Source organism: Cetorhinus maximus, chromosome 2 (genome assembly GCF_964194155.1).
Source record: "Cetorhinus maximus chromosome 2, sCetMax3.hap1.1, whole genome shotgun sequence".
NCBI lineage: Eukaryota > Metazoa > Chordata > Chondrichthyes > Lamniformes > Cetorhinidae > Cetorhinus > Cetorhinus maximus.
Genome location: NC_135880.1, coordinates 91,533,558 through 91,556,971, shown reverse-complemented (window position 1 = coordinate 91,556,971; position 23,414 = coordinate 91,533,558). Strand labels below are relative to the sequence as shown.

The 23,414-nt window shown below is 45.0% G+C and overlaps 1 protein-coding gene across 2 annotated transcripts in view; it reads right to left on the bottom strand.

Moving 5' to 3' along the window:
• Positions 1 to 926: 926 nt before the first annotated feature.
• The window catches only part of znf608 (zinc finger protein 608), a 104,962-nt gene continuing 82,474 nt past the window's right edge, over positions 927 to 23,414 (bottom strand). Inside the window, exons 4-10 of one of the 2 annotated variants that reach the window (XM_078566892.1) lie at positions 19,938 to 20,025; positions 15,893 to 18,389; positions 11,146 to 11,563; positions 10,079 to 10,251; positions 9,179 to 9,338; positions 7,772 to 7,853; positions 927 to 1,855 (exon numbers count right to left, since the gene is read on the bottom strand). In XM_078566892.1, coding sequence (XP_078423018.1) covers positions 1,849 to 1,855; positions 7,772 to 7,853; positions 9,179 to 9,338; positions 10,079 to 10,251; positions 11,146 to 11,563; positions 15,893 to 18,389; positions 19,938 to 20,025 — 3,425 coding nt within the window. In that variant the 3' untranslated portion in view covers positions 927 to 1,848. Of the gene's footprint in view, positions 1,856 to 7,767; positions 7,854 to 9,178; positions 9,339 to 10,078; positions 10,252 to 11,145; positions 11,564 to 15,892; positions 18,390 to 19,937; positions 20,026 to 23,414 lie in introns of those variants that run through there. The other variant, XM_078566901.1, reaches the window with a different exon arrangement.

Sequence of the window (23,414 nt, the reverse complement as noted above, 5' to 3'; positions counted from 1 at the left end):
AAATACCAGACTATAAAGAAAACGAAATGGCTTTTATGGTACGTGGGCATCAATGAGGCTGTGGCCATTGTTCAGTTAATTTAATCTGTCAGTACGTCTTACATGAAGAATTAGGTGTCGACTTGATGGAATGCTGAAAGCTTCACCAAAGTCTTAATTTAAAATGAACAGTACTGTTATTGTCAGCAGTTCCAGGCAAGGATAACTGATGATGTATTTAACTGTGGCTTCAGTTCTGCATATATAAGTAACACAACAACTCAAGGTTTAACCCAGCAAAGATAATTAACAAAAATCAATAGTGAGGGTTCTTGTCACAGTTTTTTCCAATCTACATGATACATCAGAAGGCACATTTTAACACATGCTGGGTTTAGAAAATAATATTGCATTGATTTCTGTAAATACACTTAGTTTAAAATTCTTTGGCCACAGATTAAACAAAGACTACAATTTTATATAATACCAAAGATGGGACTGGCTTGGTCTACAGTGCCTGTTTCCATGGTATTGAGCTGGTAACCCCCCCACACTGGTCTTGCTTTGATACAATTCTCATCACCTTCACTCATGGGTGTGGTATTAACATCACTGCTGTGCAAACAAGACCTAGGATAACACTGGATTTCACCTTTGATGCCTCACACAATTTACCTCTAGGCAACAAGGCAACTGTGATGTGACAGGGCAACATCATGGTGCTGCTGACTAACCTGAGCAACGTGCTGGCTGCATTGGAATGTCTCCAGCGTGTTAGCTTGTAATAGTGTTAAAGAAACGCTGCAAATTATGGACATGAAACTGAGCACCAACTATCAGGGTCACTCCAGCTGCAAGTGCAAACAAAGATTTGCATTCTGCAAAAGCCAACAATAATGCTACTATAACATCAAAATATAGCATAATAAAAGACTCAACAACACAAATACAAAAACATTTTTTTTATTCTGATTGCCGAATTATTTAAGGCAAGTATAAAAAATGAAAGCATTCAATATACATTTTACATAAAATAAACTAGATTACAGCATAAAACAAGTAACCAGGCAACTGCACAAGTTCTTCCTAAATCTGGATAATTGTAAACATTTAAAACTGCTGAACTAGTTCAAGTAATAAACAATCACAGATGTCTTGTTGTATGGGTGGGTGGAAGGGGTTATGTAGGCTATGGGGTAATCAGCCATTCAATATCATAAAGACATTTTATATTCACAGATGCTCATTATTTTCCATTTCAAACCTGTACATTATATACACACACACAATCACAATGGGCGTTCTTACAACCCTCAGAGTCCTCTGCATGTATAATCTTCACAATAAACAACAATGCAGTGGACATGTGAATACAGTTAGCACACAGATGCATTTAAATAGTGTCTAAGTGTTTTCAAGGAGCCACCAAGTACACGTAAACACTGTACCAAAGTGTCACTGTCACAGTCAGCCTCTCCAAGGGTCTAAATGCCACACTCAGTTCAAGGGAACATCTACCCAGAACAGTATGCTCTACAAAACCAAGCAATTGTCTTCTTTTGTTGCTGACACTTTCAGGAAATGGCGAAGTACTGTGACACTGCCAACAATAATCAACCCTGCTTTTGTGAGCCTGGTTACCAATACAAAAAAAAATCAATAAACAAAAAGAATATATTTCAACAAAAGTTGAATTACAGCAACATTTGTAACTCAGTTATAAAATTTGCAATTTACAAATATGAAATGACTGGTTTTGCCTGACATCAAGGCATTTGAAATCAACACCATGGAACTGATGTCTGTATAAACCTCTTCTTCATGTGATCCAGTCACATGACTATGATTCAATATACACTCATGATGCCATCACTCCCTGCAATAAAACAAAACAAGATGTTAGAAAGGATTACATAGCTTCTGGGGATGTAACAGCATGTTTATCCAGTAACTAACAAAGCTACACAAATCCCAGGTTCACTTTCCAGTCTGTGCCAATAGCTGTCCTTGGCAAAAGAGGCCACAGAGGTGCTAGTCAGCCTCACTAACCCTGGGTTAAGGAAAGAAGAGTCAGCCAGGATTGCAGGTCATGATCATTGCCCAGTGAACCCTGGCAAAATAACACACGTGTAGATAATGCACAAGGACAGGCTGAGGTCCAGCTGTGGTTAAATAGCTATTCACGTTTGTATGTGAATAATGGCCACTTGCCCAAGACAATGGAGGATTCTTTGTGGTCAAGGAACTGTAGGCCATCAGGGAGTCTTTAGGAAAAAGGAGTCGTGGGGGAGTCAAAATTGGTAAAAGAGTTATTTTCTTTTAAAAAGACCAATAAAAACTATTTTATAAAGTGCTTTTTGTATCAAATTCCAAGTTGGCACAGCAAGCTTTCATAAAAAGCAATGAATGACCTGATCAGAGGAACTGGCCCCTCTCTGGTTTCCTAACCAACTGATTGATTTTTATTTATGAACATCTTAAGATGAGGTGAAACGGAAACCGCACCTGAACCCAATTCTTTCTCAGGGCAGAATTTTCTGCCTACCGGGCAGGCGGGCCCGATGCAATCCCCACCGGAGAAGCGGGTCCTGCCGCCATTTTAAGTGGGCGGGCCAATTAAGGCCCACCCAGTGTGACATCCAGCGGGAAGCGCTATGCGCTTCCTGTGCGGGCAGGGGGTTTCCCCAAAAGCGAGAGTGCGCTCTTTCACGCATGCGCATGAAATAGTGCACATCTCCCTGAGGCTAAGTGCTGCCTCAGGGAGATCGCCTGCACTTGTTCAAATATTAAAAATAGAAAAATAAAAAAATCCTTAACATGTCTCCCTCATGTGACAATGTCACACGAGATGGGACATGTTAATAAATTTCACTAAATCTTTATTGAAGTTTTTTAAAACCCTGCATGAAACCTCATCCCACCGGTGGATGAGGTTTCATGGGCTGAATTTTGCCCTTAACGGGTGGGCAGGCCCAACCAACTTGGTGGCGGGCGGGCAGCTGATCGCCACCGCTGAAACGGGCCGCGCTGCCATTTTGGCCAATTAGGGCCCGCCCAGCGGGTTTGTGACTCCTGTTTACAACAGGAAAATCGAATCAGCGGTGGGCGTGTTCAGACTGCCGGTTCCAGTTGGGGGAGGGGGTTGGGAGCAGCCGTACTATCTTCTGGGGAGTGATCACCAGTAGCGTGGACAGGAGCCGCTGGAGGCCTCAGATGGGCCACTGTGGTTGGGGTGTGGCGTGCGCGTGCAGAGTACATGGGTGATCAGCCCCAATAAATGCTCTTCTCTGTTCTGCAGCCAAAAACAGAGCACAATATGAAGGAGCGCCAGCGGACTGGTGGTGGGCACGCCGTGCTCCAGCACCTCACCACCTATGAGGAGCAGGCCATGGAGCTGGGGAGGAGGCAGGCGGCCAGGTCAGCTGGTGTCAGCGAGGCTGGGGTGCAGCGGCCAGGTATTTGAGGGCCACAGTCCCATCCACTCTGTCTTCCCACCATCCAAAGCACTGATGGTTGCTGCAATGCAGCAACACTGCTCAGTCACAGACTGATACAGTCAGACTTGTGGGTCATACACAAAGGTCCCTCGGCCCCTTGAGGATGCGTGTCTCTAGCACCTTCCAAAGTCGCCTTATCCCATTTGTGACCACTATCCCCATGGCCTAACATGCCATGGCATCGCTGCTGCACACCCAAAGACTTATTGCATCTTAGGAGGGTTTGTACCTTCACCACCCTTTCAGCCAGTGCGTCCCACATTACTCTGTCCAAAAGGTGTGCTCAGCACCTCACCTGTCAACCTCATGGCACTCAACTTAAATAAATGCCACCACGTTAGTCATCCCTACGCCAAGTGGAAATGTTGCCTTGTGTCCACCCGGTCTATGCCCCTCCTAACGGTATGAAGGTCAATAATGTGACCTGTCAATCTCCTGTGCTCCACGGCAAATGTCACAATGTTTCCTCATGACTCCAACTCTCCAGGCCATCATGCATCCAGGTCAGGAACCTCTGCACTCTCCCCACTCCAATGCCATCCCTCCCATGAAGCGCAGGTCACAACTGGACGCAGAAGTGCAGATGTGGCCTCAACAGTGTTTTCTGCACTTGCAACATGACCTCCCTTTTCCTACATTCTATTCCTTGGTTAATAAAGGCAAGTTTGGCTTTGACATTGTTAAACGCCTTATGTTCCTGTTCTGCTACCTTAACGGGTCTGCCCAGCAAGGTCCCTGTAATCGTCGTGACTTCCCAAGGTCCTACCATTGCTCATGTATTCCCGTACCTTGTTTGTCTTGCCCAAGTGCTTAACCGCACACTTATCCACATAACATTCCATGTGGCACTCCTTAGGCCACCTGACCAGCCTGTCTGTATGCGCGTGTAATGTTTGGGCCTCCTCTTGACTATTTACCACCCAACCAATGTTCGTCTCCTTAGGTTCTTGAAGGGTGAGCGCCTTACGAGGCTGGGAGGGAAAGGGATGAAAGGTGTTACTGACTGAACGCTAACTGATGCACTGTCCTTGTTGTTAATTTCAGCATCATCACCGCATGGCCGCCACCAACACGTCCAGAGCCCTCCCTCCACACCTGAGGGCAAACCACTTGCAACTTGCGGCACATCATTTCAGCCAGCCAGGCACCAGCGCAGCGACAAACACTTCGGTGGGGAATATAACGTTGGCTAGTGTCCCGGGGCACAGTGGAGAGGGCACTTCACAACCGCTGGAGGAGATGGCACGGACAGAGAGTGCCGATGGCGCCAGCAGCTGGAGAACTGCAGGGGACCAGGCACATGCTGAGTGGGGCAGTGATGATGTGCCTCTGGAGATGTCACCAATGCAGCAGCTGTAGGACAAGTGGCAAGATGCGCGGGAGCGTCTAGCAGGAGGGTGTGCTTCAGTTGGTCTCTGGGGTGGAGGAGTCTAGGCAGAGTGTCAGTGAAGGCATGAACCTCAGGACAGAGCTTCAGGCTTCCTCCATTGAGAGATTGGCGACTCTCATGGAGAGGGGCTTCAATCGGATTGAGACTCTTCTGATTGGGTTACGCTCTGACCTGCAAGCCCTCACAGTGCTAATGGCCACAGGTGGTCATTCCCAATGTGGGAGATGTTCTGGGCACCAAGTGTCGCCGCTCGATGCCCATCCATCTGCGGTGAGCAGGGAGGTCCAATGTGACCTCACGTCGGCGCAACAGCTACCTGTCGTCTCTGCGAGCTCCTCTCAGGGCAATCCAGATGAGGGCAGCAGCTCCTCCACCCATCTGCCAGTGACCATTGCATCCGTTGAGGTTGTGACAACTGGGGAGGTGCCAGTTCTGGAACTGGCCACTCCTTCCCAGGCTGGGCCATCACAGGCTCCACAGGCCAGAGGACGGCCGCCAAGGGCATCCAGGCCAACAGGACAGCAGAGTGAGCAGGCTGTCTCACAAGCCACTCCGACCGATGGGGCGGCACCTAGACGTAGCACCCGGAAACGTAAGCATAAGGCACGTTAAGCACTCCATGGGTTTGTCACTGGTGATTTTGTGTTGGCCCTAGATTAGGGAAAATATAATTATGTACGTCAGAGTGACGTTTGTGTTTTATGTTGGTGGGAATAAAGTCCACTTTTCTGACCATGGCTGAGGGTGTTTCCTTTGTGCTGCACTTGTATGTTTCACAGACATCTCATGAGTGTTTGAGTGGACATTGATGTTTCTGTACTAAGCCCTTAGTTGCAGCTGATGAGGTGGAAGATGTAGCACCTAAGTGCCACGTGTGGAAGCACCAGGCAATGCTGGTCCTGCTGATCGATGTGTGTGGAGCTAGCTGAAGGTTCGTTGGATTAAAATGTCCCGGGTGTCCCTGCCTCCTTGGTCGGCGTGTTGCTGTCACCCTGTGCTTCCTCATCCTCTGAGCCACTGCTGGATTCATCATGTGCAGCCTTATCCAGTGCATCAAGGTCTTCATCATCAACTGCATCCCCCCTTTCCAGCGCAAGATTGTGCAGAGCGTAGCATACTACCACTATCACAGAGATGCGATCTGGGAGGTACTGGAGTGCACCCCCTGAGTGGTCCAGGCAAAGGAAGCGCATCGTGAGAAGACCGTTGGCTCTCTCCACAGCCCTTGTGGTGCCATGGCTCCTCAGCTTCTGTTCTTGAATGGCAGAGAGGTGTCATGAGCCACCTTCTGAGGGGATAGCCCTTGTCACCCAGCAGCCATCCATCCAGCCGGGCCAGAGCACTGAAGAGCCCTGGCACCTGGGAGTGTCTGAAGATGTAGGCGTCATGGGAGCTGCCTGGGTACCTTGCACAAACTTACAGAATCTGCATCCTGTGATCACACATTATCTGCACATTCATGGAGTGGAAGCCCTTCCTGTTGACAAAGGCACCGGGCTGACCTGCTGGTGCCTTGATGGCCACATGTGTACAGTCTATTGCACCCTGGACGCGGGGGAGGCCAGCAATGGCCGCAAAGCCTCTGGCTCACTGTGTCTGGCTTGCCTGGTCGCAGCGGAAGTGGATGAAGGTCAATGCCCGTCTGAACAGAGCGTCTGTAACCTGTTTGACACAAGTGTGGACAGCTGATTGGGAGACACTGCAAAGATCACTCACCGAGCCCTGGAAGGAGCCAGATGCGTAGAAGTGGAGGGCAACTGTGACCTTGAGAGCCGCTGGCATGGGGTGTCCACCCACACAGTTAGGGGAGACCTCAGGGCCAATCATCTGACAGATATAGTTGACTGTTTCCCTTGGCAGACGGAGTCTCCTTCAGCACTGCACCTCAGTCATATTGAGGTAGCTGCTTCGCCGCCTGTATACCCTGGCAGCAGGACAGTGGTGTCTTCTGCGGCCCTTTCCACCTTGGACAACCTCTTGGCCCTACGCCCCTTGTGCCTGCGCCTGGCCTCCCAAAGGTGGCTCCCCTGGAGGCTGATTGTCCACTCCTGGCCTCCTCCTTATTCTAGCCCTCCCTTCCTCCTCAGAGGAGCTGCCTCCAATGGTGATGTCAGAACCCATACTCAGGCTAAATGGAGGCCTCCAGAAAGCTGCAGGCCCAATAAAGATTACTGTCTGCAGAGCGCTGAGCTGAAGCTTCAAAGTACAGAGAAAACTACTGGAAATCGATCTGAACTGCTAACAATCACACAGGCAAGTTTAAAACACTTTCTGCATTAAATACTTCAGAAAAAACATGAACAATCCCTCTGAGCCCACATATCCCGCCTGTGGATGAGATTTGTTAAAAAATCAGTTACCCGCCTGCACATTGGGCCCGTGCACCGAGCCGAAGATCACACGGGCTCCTCAAAATCGGCTTCAATTGCCGAGTTAAGGGCCTTAACAAGGCCTTTAATTAATGGCGGGCGCGCGTCGTGCTTCATAGTGCGCCCGCCGACCTAAATATCGCGATGCCACACGCTGACGTCGGGACGCTCACCCGATGTGTGGGCTCCGCCACCTGCACGTCACCCAGAAAATTCAGCCCCATGTTTTTTCAGAAGCTCGCCGGGGTTCCTGGCCTGCCCGCCAACCTTAAGGTTGGACGGGCAGGTCCTTTAATTGTTTTAATGATCCTGTCAATGGCCTCACCCCGATGTCATCCTGCGTCATTTTGCCGCCGGCGAGCGGGCCCCGCCTCCTGCTCGTCGACGGCAAAATCCAGCCCATAAAGTTCAGCAGTCAGCAACATGGCAGGGGGTGCAGAATGTGGACACTGCCACAAATATTCGCAACATCACATTTCCAAACCAGTACTTCTAATAATTTCACATGCAATATGTTTTTTAAAGCTGTACCTCACCTCCTCTGTGCAGGGAAAATGGCGGATGCAGAAGCCTGCGCAGCCACCTGCTGACCGGCAGCGATGGCAGCGGATGCCAGCCCTAAAAGGGTTTAATGCAAGCAGAAGGCATGATTTACAATTAGTAGAACATGTAGCCAACATATCCCAAATATTACAACTAGAAATGACAGGAACTGAAAAACTTAAAGCATAAAAATGGAGTCTGATTGAGGATTTGCTGGACTAAACCACATTGTGTTTAATTGCATCTATTGAAGAAAAGCAGGTGTGGCATCACTGACTTCTATTATTTGGGATAGTAAAAGGTACATTTTCCATTTTGCTTCCAACATAGATTCACCATGAGTATATATCCACAGACGGAAAGTGTCAATTTATGCACAAGGTTTCAGATATGTGTTCTTGGCAAATGAGGTTCCAAATCAGCTGACTGCATTGGGAAAATATGTCTTTAAGTGGCATGCTCCAGGTTTTAAAGTCATTGCTGCAGTGTCTATGTTACACCAGTTCCAAGTTATATTGTTGCTCATCTTTCATACTTTATCTCATCAATTTCTCCCCTGTACTTTGTCTCCTGAAGAGGATGACTCCTTTCTGGAGTACTTTATCATTGCTACTGGTCATTCCCCAGTACAATGTCACTATTCATATATTAGCCTAGACAGTGAAAGTCAGCAGTCCATTTAACAGTACGGCATGTTGTCATGTTCCAATTCTCTATTCACCAGACAGGTACCGTTCCAGTGTGGGCTGTGTTTTAGAGATTTTCCTCTTCATAAACCTGGGGACTTGAGACTAACTATAGCATGCCAACTGCTATGCCAGCTAAGTACTGCTAACTCAGCACAGATCAGAAATCAAACCTAGGCCCACGTCCATATGGCTCAGCTAAGAGAGGCAGAAATGCACTGAGTCATCAGGGAGCATAACACCTTTTGAATTATTTTGAAGTCTAAGTCAAACTGAAAGTAAACCAAGTGTTTTTACTCACCAATTTGGCTCACTTGAAGTTTAAACTATCAAATACCCAAGATGTAAAATACTAAAAGTGCAATTTTAATGTTTTCTAAGTGCCCTGAAGTGAGCTTGCCCTCCCCCTCCCTGGTGCTTCAGAAAATAGGACAGCAGAGAGCAGAAACTCGGTGCAATTAGGCATCAAAACCCACATCTCTCCCCTCTGTCCCAAAAGTACAACGTGCACCAAATGCTACAAAAAAAAAATTGTTGGAGGAATAGATGTTAATTATTTCTTATTATCAAGGTAACGGAAAAACTGATAGTCGATCAGTACAAAATGGAGGTTGAAGTGAAAGAGTACGTTAATTAACAGCACGTTTCAACTTTTACTGTGCAACACTCATCTCTAACAAATGAAAAAAAACAACGGCTCAATCAGGTTAGTACCTTGATATGGGTCATATTGGCCAGGTATTAGTGGATAGCCCATTCCAACATGTGTGTGGTGATGGGTGTGTACGTGCCGCTGTGCAAAAGGTGAATGCCGTTCTCTTTCTCGCTCTCGCTCAGCTTCTCTTTCACGTTCAGGTGGCGCCTTTTCAGCAGGCTACAGATGAAAAAAATTGCAACGTTTCAGAAAAAGTGTAGTTCTGCAGAATTAGACTAATTACAATATAAATTACCGTCTCCGACTCATTGCACCAAATATTTAGCTCATATGCATTAATTAAGATGCACAACTTAATATTCTACACATGTACCAATACAGCAGGAACGAACTTGAAAAGGAAACAGAAAACCGTGTATTTTTTCTCTTAACAAAACCATGAAGAGATAAAAGGAGGCATTTATTTATGGAGCATGTGGCTATGATTTACTGTACAAAGGTTGGTGTTCCCAGTAGGGGATCCCGATATTTCAAAATCTCTTAACAATGCTAAAACCTGAAACAGAAATGAACCAAGAAAACCAATCAATTTGCGGCTCAGTTATATGCCAATATGGATGTTTCTTCGACATTTGAAAATATATTCATCAACAACCACTGCCCAAAAGTGTGGGTAAACATGCCAAAAACAAATTAGGAACAAAAAGAAAAGCCACGTGTTGATAATTTATAGCGGCTAGTTCAGATTTCATTTCACGTGCTCACTATGGACATCTTTATCTGCAAGTTTTTACAAACGTGGTACATCACGCAGGACACATTGTCAAAGCAAATCATAAATTACTAGATTTATATCCAGGTTTATTGCACTGCTGATTTTTTATGATACTGCAAGCCTTTGGCCTGCGCTGTTTCCCAAGCTTGAGCAATCTTGGCAGAGCTACGGTCACCATACTCACCCCAGGAGACTTGCTGCGGTACTGATTGGCATGCTGCTGAAGCAGGTCGAGTGCCTTGGATTCAGCCGCTGGTTTAGTGTTTACATTGGGACTTGTGCTTGATTTCTCCGTCTCCTCTCGGCTGGACATCTTCCCATAGACAGGGTAGTGAAACCCTGGAGAGAGATATGCTCCTATGGATTGATAAAAGAAAACATGGTTGAAGTCCTTTTTAAGTTTCCAAGAACTTCCTGTTTTCATGCTACCAGCAACAAGATTTCATGTCATGTGCCATGCATATAAATCAATGAATTGTCTGGAGATTTTACTGGGTCTTTCTTTATGAAATCCAGGGCTATGGTTTGCATGCAACACTCTCTCATTTCTAGACTGTTTCTTTTTCAACTGATCTCTGCTGAAGCTGCTGTCTCATCTTAACGTACATGACCCCAGGATCTGGCAGCCCACCAGTGCTTTGGCCAAATGACCATCATATGAGCCATGAGAGCAAGCATCAGCTGGCTGTTAACTGTGAGGGCATCAAAGCACTGTGCAATCCTGCCTACACTCAAAATCCATACCGGCACCCTTGCCAGCAAGAGTCAATGGACAGTGTCCGGTAGCCTCAGTCATCACTAAGTTTTCCTCTCCCCAGTCCAGGAAGAGCAAGGCTAGTTGTAGCACCCCCACTTTTACCTGGCCGAGATCTGCCTAGCTCAGTGCTGACTGGGACCCGACACAGAATCTTCCTGGTTTGTATTTCTCATTTATACACAGTACAGTGCATTTATCATCTAACCATCAGACTGTTTCGGGTTTTTCTTTAAAATCAGGACAGACACAATCATACAATTTCAGTCATCCATGTTTCTCTATTTAATACCTAGAAACAGAAAAATTACATCAGAGAGCGAAAGAGCTACTGAATTTTTTTTCTCTCTTCTCTACCTCCATACCAGTCTTTTCACATTCAAAACGAATATGTCTCATGACCTCAACTATTGTAGCTCAAAACTTCTTTTATTATCTTTGATTCCTCTCCTATGCACCTACATATACACACACACACATGCATCAGAATGACCTACCTGGGTAGCTATGCATTAGCACTGGAGACACTGCTCGGTAGGCTGGGTCATACATTTGTGAATAAGGATTATAAGCGTGCAGGTACTGAATGTAAGATTGATGCTGATTCATTGGCGATGAGACAGCAACACGAGCTCCTCGCGATTCCTTCGCAATGACAGGAGTCTTACGATCATCAGCTTTACTTTTATGGTCCTCCACCGACAGAGACTGGGACTCAGCCCGTTTGGCATCTTTGGGCTCTTCTTTTATATTAGTTACTGCCATGGGAATATTAGATACATTTCCCTCTTTGCTGGATGCCTTCATTGGACTGTCTTCTTTCTGCTTTTTCTCTCGTTCAAAATCGTCCATCTTTTGCTGCTCCATATACTTTGGCTGGTAAACGTAATGGTGCCATGCCCGGGTATCTGGCTCCTGTGGAAGATCATAGAAAAGGTTACTTAGATTTCGTATTCCAGCACCTCAAAATGCGTGCAGTAAAATTATATGCTATTAATTCACATTCACACACACAGACACACACACATTAATATATTAAACGGACTTTTTGATACAATTGTCTTGCAATTGTGCAGTGTTTGTATTCATTTCTAAGTATGCTGCAATCAACCTTTATCCATTATGCATAAAAGGTACGAATCTTCTGCACTCTCTGGTAGTGAGCTTGGAAGGACATTTAATTAGGCAAGTCGGTGGCGTACCTGAACCCCGCCAGCTTCCTATCTCTACAAGAATTAAGGGAAGGCCACTGGCCGACCGTCCCGCCCCGCTGCTAATTGAGGCCTTAAGTGGCCAATGAATGACCACTTAAGGTCCTCATCCTGCCACTGTTAGTATTAACCCAGGTGCAGGCGAGCTTGTTGCCATGCGGTGTGCACGACAGCTAAAATTGTGAGGACCACTTGTCACCTCCTAGAGGGGAATCCCAAAATCAAAGCCACTCACAGCCTGGGAATCAGGAAGTCCCGGGGGGAGGCCACTGAGAGCCAGCCCCCACCATTGCTGCCCCCCCCTCTCCCCCCCCACCCCCACTGCACCCCTCTGCCTGGTGACTCCCACCCCACGAGAACCTCCCTCTCCCATTACTTTCCTGTGGCCTGGGTTGCTCCACAAGCCTGGGATTCCAGTGCCCCCCCTTCCAGCAGCAGCCATGGCCTCGCCATTGACGCTGCTGGGCACAAGAGCTGCCAGCCTCCGACTGGTCGGCAGCTCTCAGTAGGCGAGACTTCCACCTCTAGGTCCTTGACCCCAGGTGAAGGCCCGTTGCTGGCCTCGCCACTGCCTGAATGACTTGTGGTTTAGTGGGCCTTCCCGAAAAGAGGCAGCGCGGGTCTCTCGCCAGCTCTCTAGGCAGCAGGCAAGGCCCCCAACGCCTCAACAAGATTCCGCCCGAGGACTTTGCACCTCATAGGAATTATCAGGGGATACACTTCAAACTAATCTCTCGAAGATCTCTATGCAAAATGGAATCTGAAAAGATTTTTTCCAATTATAATTTTTTTCTTCTATGCAGAATAGAATCAAGGAGAATCCATTTTTAGTCTTAATAACTAGCTCCTCTGCTCAATGTATACCTTAAAAGTGCCTTGGGCATAATTTTATATGAAGAACTATAAACTTTCTGCAAGTATCTTGAAACTGCAAACTACATAAAGTGCAATGAAAGGTTTGAGTTTATATGTTCTTTTACATCTAAAGGGTGATCCAATCATTATCAATTATCAGCTCAAAGTGATCTACTTTGACTAGAAAGTGAGGTGGTTGTTTAAAATGAGCATTTCAATAAAGTTTTTCATATATTGTCACTTGTTTAGCATTACTTTTACACTTTTCTACAAAATTTTCAATCATTCCAAAAAGTATCACCAAAGAATATTCCCACCCCCAACTTTCTGATTCATTCTAGAATACAGCTGATGCAGGTAGTCTTCCAGGAATTGGCCATTTATCCTGCTGAGCCTGTTTCACCATTCAGTGAGATCATGGCTGATCTAACTCCATACCCCTTTACCCATATCCTTTAATAACTTTGGTTAACAACAATCTCTCAATCTCATATTTTAAAAAAGCAATTGATCCAGAACCAATTGTCATTTGCAGAAGAGAGTTCCAAGCTTCATCACAAATGTGTTTCCTAACTTCACCCCTGAAAGGTCTGACTCTAATTTTCACACTATGTCCCCTGGTCCTAGAATTCCTAGCTAGCAGAAATAGTTCCTCTTGATCTATCCTATCTTGTTCCCCTTAAAATCTTGAAAACGTCAGTCAAATCACAGCTTAATCGTCTAAATTTCAGGGAATCCAACCTTAATTTGCATAATCACTCTGTGCAATTTAACCCTTGGAGTCCATTCTGATAAATCTACGCTATGCTCCCGCAAAGGCCAAAATATCCTAGGGAGGAATTTAATGTCCTCCCTCAGGGGGAGGTTGTTGGTGGGGTGGCATCTGAAAGGGTGGGATGGTGGTGGGTGGGGACCACACTGCCTTCCCACCTCTGACCCTATTAAGTCCATGGCAGGAAGGCTTGTGGAGGGCCTTCCCGCTCTGCTAGCAATTGAGGCCCTTAAGTGGGCAATTAATGCCCACTTAAAGGCCTCATCCACTGCCACTGGTATTCACCCAGCAGCAAGTGGGGGACTCGCCATGCGGAAAGCCCAGGAAGCAAACCCTTTTAGGTTTGCGGTTTTCCTGGGAGTTCCTCATTTAAAGGCATTCAGTGCCCAATTGGGGAACCTGGCATTGGGAAGTGCTGGGCTGGGGGGTTGCCATAACCCTCCTTCCCATAAAACCCCCTCCTGCCATCACCCAACTGAAACCTGGGTTCCTCAGTGATCCTCGGCCTTGAGTGGGTAAATTACCGGCAACAGCAGCTGCTGCCTCCCCGGTGACACTGCCCAGCAATGAAGAGTTGCTGGCTTCTGATTGGCTGGCAGCTCTCAGTGGGCAGGACTTCTGCCCCTGGGGTCCTTGATCCCAGGGAAGGCCCGCCTCTAACCTGTCAAGTGCCTGATTGGCACTTAATGTGACGGGCCTTTCTGAAAAAAGGTGATGTGTGGCTCTCGCTGGTTGTGGATGAGACACCTGTCATCCACATTAAATTCCACCTATAAAGTGTGGTGCCAGAACTGCTCACAGTCCACCAGGTTTGGTCTAACCTAACTGTGAGATAACTTTCACCTCCTGGTTTTCTAGTCCCTCTGAATATAAAGGCCAGTATTCTTAGCCTTTTTGATTATTTAGATGGTGGAATTGTGAGACCACAGAAGTATCAAATGTTAGAGAGCCTCTAATGTTGGTAGTTTACTTCAGTGGGGAGGTGTTGAGGACAAGCCTGAACCTCTTTTTAGCTACCAGTCACACACACAGGGCGGTATGTTACGGCCCCATCACAGAAGGAGTGGGGCAGTAAAATGCAGCGAGCCGTTTAACTCCATTCACTTCAGCGGGACTGGAAAATCCCGCCGGCAGGAGGTGCCGTAAAATTCTGCCCATGCTTCCCAGTAGAGGTTGCGGCACAGCAACTGGGACAGGAAAGAATATTTTTCTTGTCCTTTTCCTCCTCCTCAATGTGTTGATACCAGTTGTAGTGCCTCTATCAAAGCTAAACTCAGTTAACCGCACAGAACGTGGATTGAAACTGTAACCTTCTGCCCTTTCCTAAAACCCATCCGCCCTTTTTCCCACCATTGAGATAAAGGTTTCAGATTCCTTGGTCCCATGGGCTGGATTTTCGGGTCACTGGGCAGACGCGGTAGGGCGGGCCCGGGCGCAGCTGGGAAATGGTCTGCTGCCCGTGGTTTCACGCTGGCTGGCCAATTAACGGCCGGCCGGCCAGCCAGCCAGCGTGAAATGCGCGCCGAAAGGCTCAGCGCTGACGGGGTGAGGGAGGGTGAGCGCTGAAGTCTGTGGGGGAAGCGTGAAATGAAAGCTCCCTGAAGGCAGAGAGCTGCCTCAAGGAGCTGAAGAATTTTAAATACAAAAGTAAAGATTTTGAAATTCTGAATATACAGATTGTAAAAATTCTGTCAAAACATTTTGTTTAAAATTACTATCGAAACCTCATCCGACCCATGGATGAGGTTTCCTCAAAAATGCGAAGGCTGATTTGCCCGCCCGCCAACTGTAACATTGGATGGGCAGCGAGAAATCGCTCTTAATTAATAAATTAATGGCCTTAACAGGCCTCTTAATTGTCGGCGGGCGCGCTGCCGATTCTCGGACATGCCTGCTGACCGAAATATCGTGCGAGTGCGCGATGATGTCTGGACGCTCGCCCGATGTCATCGCGTGCTTTATGCCCAATCAGGTCGGGTACACGCCCACCCGCCCTCAGGCCGTAAAATTCCGTCCCATGTTGCAGAACTTCCTCCTTACATCCCTCTGTTTCTCCACTTAACTATCTACCTTTAAAAACTGCTTTAACAAACTTTCTGCCACCTCTCCTAACCCTCACATCGTGGCTTGACATCCGTTCCTTCATCTATTTTCTCTTATCACACTGTAAAGTGTCATGGAGCATTTTCTATAATAAAGGTACTTTATAAACATTATAAAATCTAATATAAATGTTGTTGCTGGGCTCAGAACCTAAAACCTGATGTGCATTTAGCGACTAGCCACTGGGAGAGTAATATATATTTTTAATAAAAGTATGAAAATACAGAATTGATGACATAGGCATTGATTATCACGCTAGCCCCAGTATCATCACCCACCTACAAGCAATGAAAATCTAGCTACCTGTTTAAAGCGTATGGTGGGATCTACTCCTGTTTGTTTCATAGAGTCCATAACAGACTTCATTTCCACTGCCTCCTTGATGAGCTGGTGATTTTCCATTTGCTTGGCTTTAAACCCATCAATTGTCATGTGTTGCTGCTGCACAGGTTGAATGTGTGATTTCACAAGCTCATCTGGTTTGTTCATGGTCCCGGGCTTTGAGGATTCTGACAGCAAGAAAGAATCCTTCGCTTTTGTGCTACTTTTGTTTGGCTCTGGGGTAGAAGGGGCTTTTGAAATTGTAGCAGTCGGAATATTTTTCTGTTTTAATTCATCTTTCCCCAATTCCTTTTGCTGCCCTTCATTTTTTCTTTCGCTATCTCTCCCCATCTGCTGCAGCTTCTGCTCTGCAAACCGCTGCTCCTCATAAAATTTTTCATATTGCTGCCTGTAAGAAGGATTTGTCATTATTGACTTCTGGTCAACATAGCATAGGCCATATGCATATTGTCCATAATAGAGTGACTGGGCAAGTGCTGGGTGTCTCTGTGTAATAACAGATTGGTGCTGAGCTTGAACATTTACTGTATTTGTGTCACTTTTTTTAACATCCAAAACCTCCACCTTGTCCTTTTTCTCAGTCTCTTCCTCTGTCTCTTTTTTCACTTTGATGCTCTGGGATGAAAAAGTGTTCCCGGTTGTGGTGCTACTGACCTGACTAGGGTGCATGTAATTAGGGGAATAGTAAGGCTCGTAACCATGGTAAAAAGGTGAATGAGTCTCTTTGCTTTGTGTTGGCTGAGAAGAGGCTGAGGAGTGAGCTTTTACAATAGTCTCCTTGGAGGAAATTGTATCTGCAGGAGAATTAGTCTTTGACCTTGTGCCCTCTGACCTGCTGTCAGAGCCTCCATCATCAGCAGCATCAGAAATGTCCGAGTAAGCTGGGCTGTTTGTTTTGGTAGCAGTCCCATCGCCACCATTTTGTGTTAAAACGTGCAATGGTGTCATGGGAGATTGTCCATTAACCAGACTGCTGCATTCCAACCTACAGGCACTCCCGATAGAAGGGCTGGGTGCATTGTCTGTGAATGTGTAAACCTTATCAGCCTCGGCTTTTATGCTGGCCATTCTGCTCTCCTGAGAGTCACATAAACCATTCACAAGCACTTCATTCTTATTGAGATGCTCTTTTAAAAAATGTGCAGTCAGCTCTTTTGCAGAAGCTTTTAAATCCTCAGGTTTCCCTAGTTTAGAGTCCATCTTTGGGCTTACTGTCTCTTTGCCCTCTTTGTCTTTCAGCTTTCGCTTCTCTTTCTTCTTTTTATCCTTGAGTGAGGACAGGGCTGGGTTTACCGCACTAGGCTCTCCCATAATTGTAGGCTTTGGTTGAATAGGTTTCAGTGGTGGACTCTTTGGTGTTGCCTGGACAACTGTTGTAGTAAGAGAAGGTAGCCCTGGTATTGTTCCTGCAGTAGTGGTTGTGAATGTGGCTGTGGGAATAGCGATCAACTGTGGTGGGGGAGGGGCAGGGGCAATTGGTCTTGTTGTTTTCGGCTTTGATAATGTTTTATCTACTTTTCCATTGCCATTCTTTTTCCCCTTTTCTTTCTCTCCCATGCTTTTCTTATCTATGACTCCTTCTACTTCAAGTTTGGGCATTTCTGAAGCAGAGCTACCATCAGGAACTGAGCAACTTTCCAAAGCAGCAGTCATATTGGATATCACAGGAAGGTTATTCAGGTCATTGTTAAGACCTTTCCTTTTACTAGCATTCTTCCCAGGTTTAGAGTTGACTAGTGGGCTTTGAGTACTATTAGCCAACTCTTTGCGGCCCTTTGGTGTCCCTGGAGTGCTAGGAATAGGTGATGGAGGTGCTTTTATCTGATCGTAACTCAATCCGCCACCAGAAAGCAACGTGCCATTTCCTGCTTCAGCAGGTTCAACACCAATTGCCACATTACTCAAAGCCTCTTCACAATCTGACATTTTGTCTTCAATGTCTGGTTCAAATTCCAATTTATTCTCAGGGTCTAAGTGTGCATGAGCCTGGTGATAACGCAAACCATTGATGTGCTTGTACTTCTTACTACAGTTTGGATGGGGACAGTCAATTAACACTGGAGAAGAGCAGCCTTGATCCACAAAAGTAGCCTCAGGCTTCCCCTGCGGCGTGGTTGGAGTGCTTCTAGAATTTGTGCGGACTCTCTTCCCAGACTTGGTGTCCTCAGAACTGGAGTTTAGGTCCAGCTCCATGGGAGGCTTGTTCTTCCTTTTGTTGATGGGTGAGGGGCTTGTTTTCACATCCTCCATGGTACAGTTAGGGGGCGTCCTACGTCCACTCGAGTTAAGACTTCCTCTGCGTCCTTTTCCGTTGGCACCACCTCTGTTCTTGCTTTGCATGCCCCTGGACTCTGTAAAACTGGCTTCATTCATTGGAGCGTTAGCAACAGACCGTGCCCTTTTGCCTCGGCCTCGGCTCGCTCGCATTTCAACGTCACTTGTGGGCGATTCACAAAATCTGTGGAACATAAAGAACATTCAAATTAGTATTAGCCTGAACTGTACAAGGCGTGTATCAGTCAGCAGTAAATGAAGACTATTAAAAAATAGAAAGGCTACTTTTGACAGAATTTTAAATCAAGAAGCTCAATAGTACCACGTAAAATGCCGGCAAGATGCCATATATTTTTGAGATAAATTTCCATAATAGATTGTAAAACACTTCTTGTGACTGCTGGTCTGTAATAATACTATAGTTTTTTTTAAAAATGTAATGCCTCCATCGAAAGGGTTACCAATTTCTGTCAAACCCTGGTAGGGAGACTGAATAGTAGTGGATTACACTCTAGCTCTTTAAATCTGGGAACTGGGTTCAGAGCCAGTCCAGGCTGAAGAAACCAATGATCCCCCTTATCTGTAAAGTTCTCATGTCAAATGAGCCTGTCTAATTTCAACGTTGGGACTGCCTTACAACATAAAATTATTATACACTTTGGTAACTGCTGTGAAACTGGCAGCCATATATGCTTAATTAATGGTGCAGAACTAGCCAAGGAAGGGACTGTAAGAAACCTTGGATTGGGCCACAGACAAACAACAATGCAAGTAGAATGTTCAGCCAAAATTCGTAGAGTATAAGTCAGAGACAAAGGCTGTCGTGCTGAACTGTATTGTACTTTGGTCAGGCTGCACCCTGAGTATTACACTTAGTTTTGGTCACTAAGGCTTAAATGGAAGAGTCACAAAGCTAAGCTACAGTCCCAGAGGGATAAGCTATGTGGCCAACTTAGAACAGCTTGAATTCATCAACCTTCAATGGGAAAAAATGGGAGAAGACCATTTAGAGGCATTTACAGATCCTTTTCTAAATGGATTAGAAAACGTGAGTCCTGAGCACAATTTGAAGGAATTGAAGGATTGCAGAGCAGAGACACAAAAGTACAAACTAGGAAACGGCAAGTTCAAGACTGATGTCAAGAAGAACTTTTTTGTAAAAGATCTTCCAGGTAGGGCAGTGAAATCAAAACTCTCGCATTGCTCAAAAAGCAGTTAAAATAGTGTGATGGGGTGGTTTTCAGTGTTAATTGTAAATCAATTGGGTGTTAATTGTATTCAGGTGGGAGACATTAATTGGAAACTCATTAGTGTTTTTATATTTGAAAGAGCTTTTCTTGTTGGAGGCGCTCAGTATGCAATGTGTGTCACTGTATTCACTTACAAGATTTTATTTAAAGACCAGGCACCAGTATCCTACTGTTCGCCACCTTTTTTCCAAGTTCTGACAACAGGTTTCTATGGAAGAAAGAGCTAGATGGGCTGAATGGCCTCTCTGATCTGCATTTATTGTTGTGACGCCAGAAGCACATGCTTGGTATCATGCTCTGTTGAAGCCACAGAAACTAATACCAACTAGGTGCAAGCAGCACGTTTTTCTGTTTAGTGTATTTTCTGTAATATAACTTTTCCAAGTTGGCACAATTTAAAATTCTACACATAGAAATCAAAAGTCTTTTTGCAATTATCCTGGTCTACAGGAGGATTTCAAATGCATCCAAAGCGGGGTTACCTTGGAGGTGCCCAGTCATGTTTTGTGCAGTCCAAAAGTGTCCCAACGTATGTTTTATTTCGCCAGGTCACATTTACCACCAGAACACCTACAGGAGATAAGAAAAAAATAAGAGATAACAAATAAATCACCTATACATTTGGAGCCCTTTTAACTTTTCTGTCATGCACTTAATACACATTTGTTTTCTGCGACTGTGGTTTTGCATTCTTCCTCTTTCTGGCTTCACTGACCTCAAGTCAAGACCGACAGGAAATTGTTTTTTTTCATGTGTAATCGAGATACGGCTGACAGAAGGAAATGGTTCTTGCCACGTCCTGCTGTAAAACGGCAACACTCACCTCTTAATTTTTGCTATTATTACACGTAATTGCTTTTGCTTGGCAAGCTGCCAGCACACACTGAGCCAGTATGCAGAACTAAAAAGCTCTTTCTGAGCTGACCATGAGCAACCTGTGAACTTTTCCTTTTTGGTTGCTTGGTGAATTGAGGGGTGGAGGGGGTGGGGGAATCAACAACACAATCTTTCCCTAGCAGACGGATTTACATCAGTCAAACTCCTTCTCAAAGCACTCATTCACATTTCCTTGCCTCGCGTCTGAATTTTTGTCAAAGTTTTTTTCTTCACACCCAAAATCAATGCAACTAGCTCAGTTGTAAAATGATTTGATATCGTCTTCTGCACAAATTACTGCTGCCCATTACTCAACACAAAATAACTCCCCTTTCAAACTAAGAACATAAAATTGAATGTGATGAGCGCCCATAACACATAATTCTGAGAGAGTGATTATATGGCACCCAACAAAAGCTCCATCATTAGAACTATTTCTCTATGAATCGGCTTGCCTTCATTGTCTGAATGACATGTGATGTTGGTTTGCTGGTGATTAAATCCCTTACCCTCCTCCTGCCGTTTTTAATTGTGCTGCACTACATGTGCAATTGTCATCAAGCTGCAAGTAACTGTGGGTTTTTTTTTGCCTACTCAATTAGAATTACATATCATCATTTAGTATGCTTTATTTCTCACATTTCCTTCACCACTCTGTGGGTTTCTTCTCTTAGGAACTAAGGTGGAGAGATGGGTCACTTCAAAAAAGAAAAAATTCCATTTCAAAAACCAACTGAATTCGTATCAATATTTTCATATCTTCACACTTACAGGGTAAAAATACATTTAAAAAATAAACTCAAAATACTGACAATCCAATGTACTGCATTTCTCCTCATACAGTAAGGAATGTGAACTAATTTAAATTTTACTCTTAATGTTTTTTGCCCATTCGATTTCAAAGCAGAGATATTTTGAACTTGATCTTCTGCAGAAAATCTGTATCTTATCAGGACACGACGTCAAAGCCAGACTGTTTACCTTCATAACCTTCAGTTATCAAGTGTTTCATCCATACGGAATAAAACCAAAACCACAAAATACCTCACCTACACTGAGGTCACGTAGAAAGAAGCAGCTCAGGTCCCCAAGGGCCTGTAAACAGAACAATCCTGCAATTTAACTCCCCCAAGAACTGACAAAATGCTACTGTGGGGAAGAACCTAAACATACTAGTGTTCTTATCTCTAAGTAACACTGCTGCATTTTACGAGGTGAGGAAACAACACAGGCCTACTATGGACGATAGCACAGTACAACGGTTATGTGTCTGTAATCAACTTTTCTATAACTGTCCCTCCCCCAATAAAAAAAATCCCCCATCCAGAAAATCTGTGAAATAAGGGCATCTCAAACTACTTGGCCTTTCTCCTCCCTTCACAATACTAGCTATGGTATCGCAGACCTCTCAGCTGCGTTAAATTCTTGAACATGTCAACAATATTTACAACACTAATGCATTTGTATCGCCAGAGGGTTTTTTTGTCTCTCTCCCTAGACCCATCCCAGAGATTGCTCGTTCCAGTCACAACTGACTGCAGCAGTGCAGCTGTGGCAACAGAGAGAAAAAAAACGAAACACAAATGTATAATTAAAAATGCCTAAAAAGGGCTTTAGAATTTTAAAGAGAAAGGGACAAGCAAGTCCTTTCAGAGCTGCTGCAATAAAATTGTGGAAGACGAAAGACCAGTGAAGACACTTAACATTTGTCTGCAGTGAAAGCCTTTGTTTAAGCATTTCCCTTCAGGGTTTTGCGCTGCCAAACCAAAGGAGCCACTTTATTGGCTTGCTCCTGCTGTGAGCAATGCAAGCTGATTGGTTCTTCCTCAGCTCTGCAGCACAGAGCACAAAGAAAGAAGCTTTAGCAAAAGAGATGGGTGCCTGAGAGAAAACACTACAGCACCATAAGCAAAAAAATACTGTTTCCAGTGGCTCTAAAGAATCCAAATGAGTTTGTGCAAAGAAATCAATTTAAAAAAAAACTGGCAATGTTCATGCCTGACTTAAAAGGCTGTCCTGTCCCTTTTGGAATCACATCAAACATGAATCTTATGGCTGATAGTTCAATCGACCAGAGAAGGCGAAAAAAAAAAAGGCTTGATCAATTGGAGCTTGCTGCCAAAACCCATGCATCAAATTAACCTTTTCTCTCATGGACGCAGCTAACGATAAATCAACGCCCTGCTCACAAACCCGCACCTTATCCAAATCGAAGATTTTCCAGAGAGGCCAGCAGACCTGCAGCTTATTGTTGGAGGAGCCATGCCAGCTCCGGAATTCCAAACATCTTCACATAAACAGCCTCTGACCTTCTTTTAACTGCTAGAGGTTTACTGAAGCATGCCACATGCCGCCATGCCCTTTTAACCACAGGACTCATAAAAAATTACACTGTTAAATTACAGCCATGAACACCGTACACTGAAGCCCTGTCAGAGCTCCACTCAACACTTTCAATCTGTTCACTCTGACAAATTTAGTAGTGGAGTGCAGTAAGGAATCCTTCGTAGCTCGCAAACCAAACAACCGTAAATGCTTCTCAGTATTTAGATAATGTCAAGACAAATAAAGCTTTATGGAAAAATGCAGACTGGCGAGTCTGTCCAGCTTTCAAAAAGGCAAATAAGGACTGACTACAAAAACATGTTTTTCTTTAGTGACAGACTGCACAAGGTGATGAAAATTTACAACTTTTTGCATACGTGGAAAAAAGCACCAATTTCACATACATTAATAATTATTCTATTTATAGATAGAAGTGTTTTTGGCTGAGGGTTCTCTGTGCTGGATGAACAATGGGGCTCCGTGTCCAAATTGCACAGTAATAAATTTCTACATGTAAACCGGTAGTGGGTGGGCATGCCAAACACTCCCAGTTAAATGCTGTGTAAAAGTAATGGAATTAAGAGCATGCAGAATCCTACTCTACTTTTTCTTTTCTATTGAATAACAGATGGCGTTTTATTTAAGTGGTGCAACAAGGTGCAGCTAAAGGCAACTAACAAGGGTGCAACGTCTTATATACTTAGCCTGGTAGCCATAAGGATGACAGGAAGATCTGGAAAAATTATACGAGCACAAAT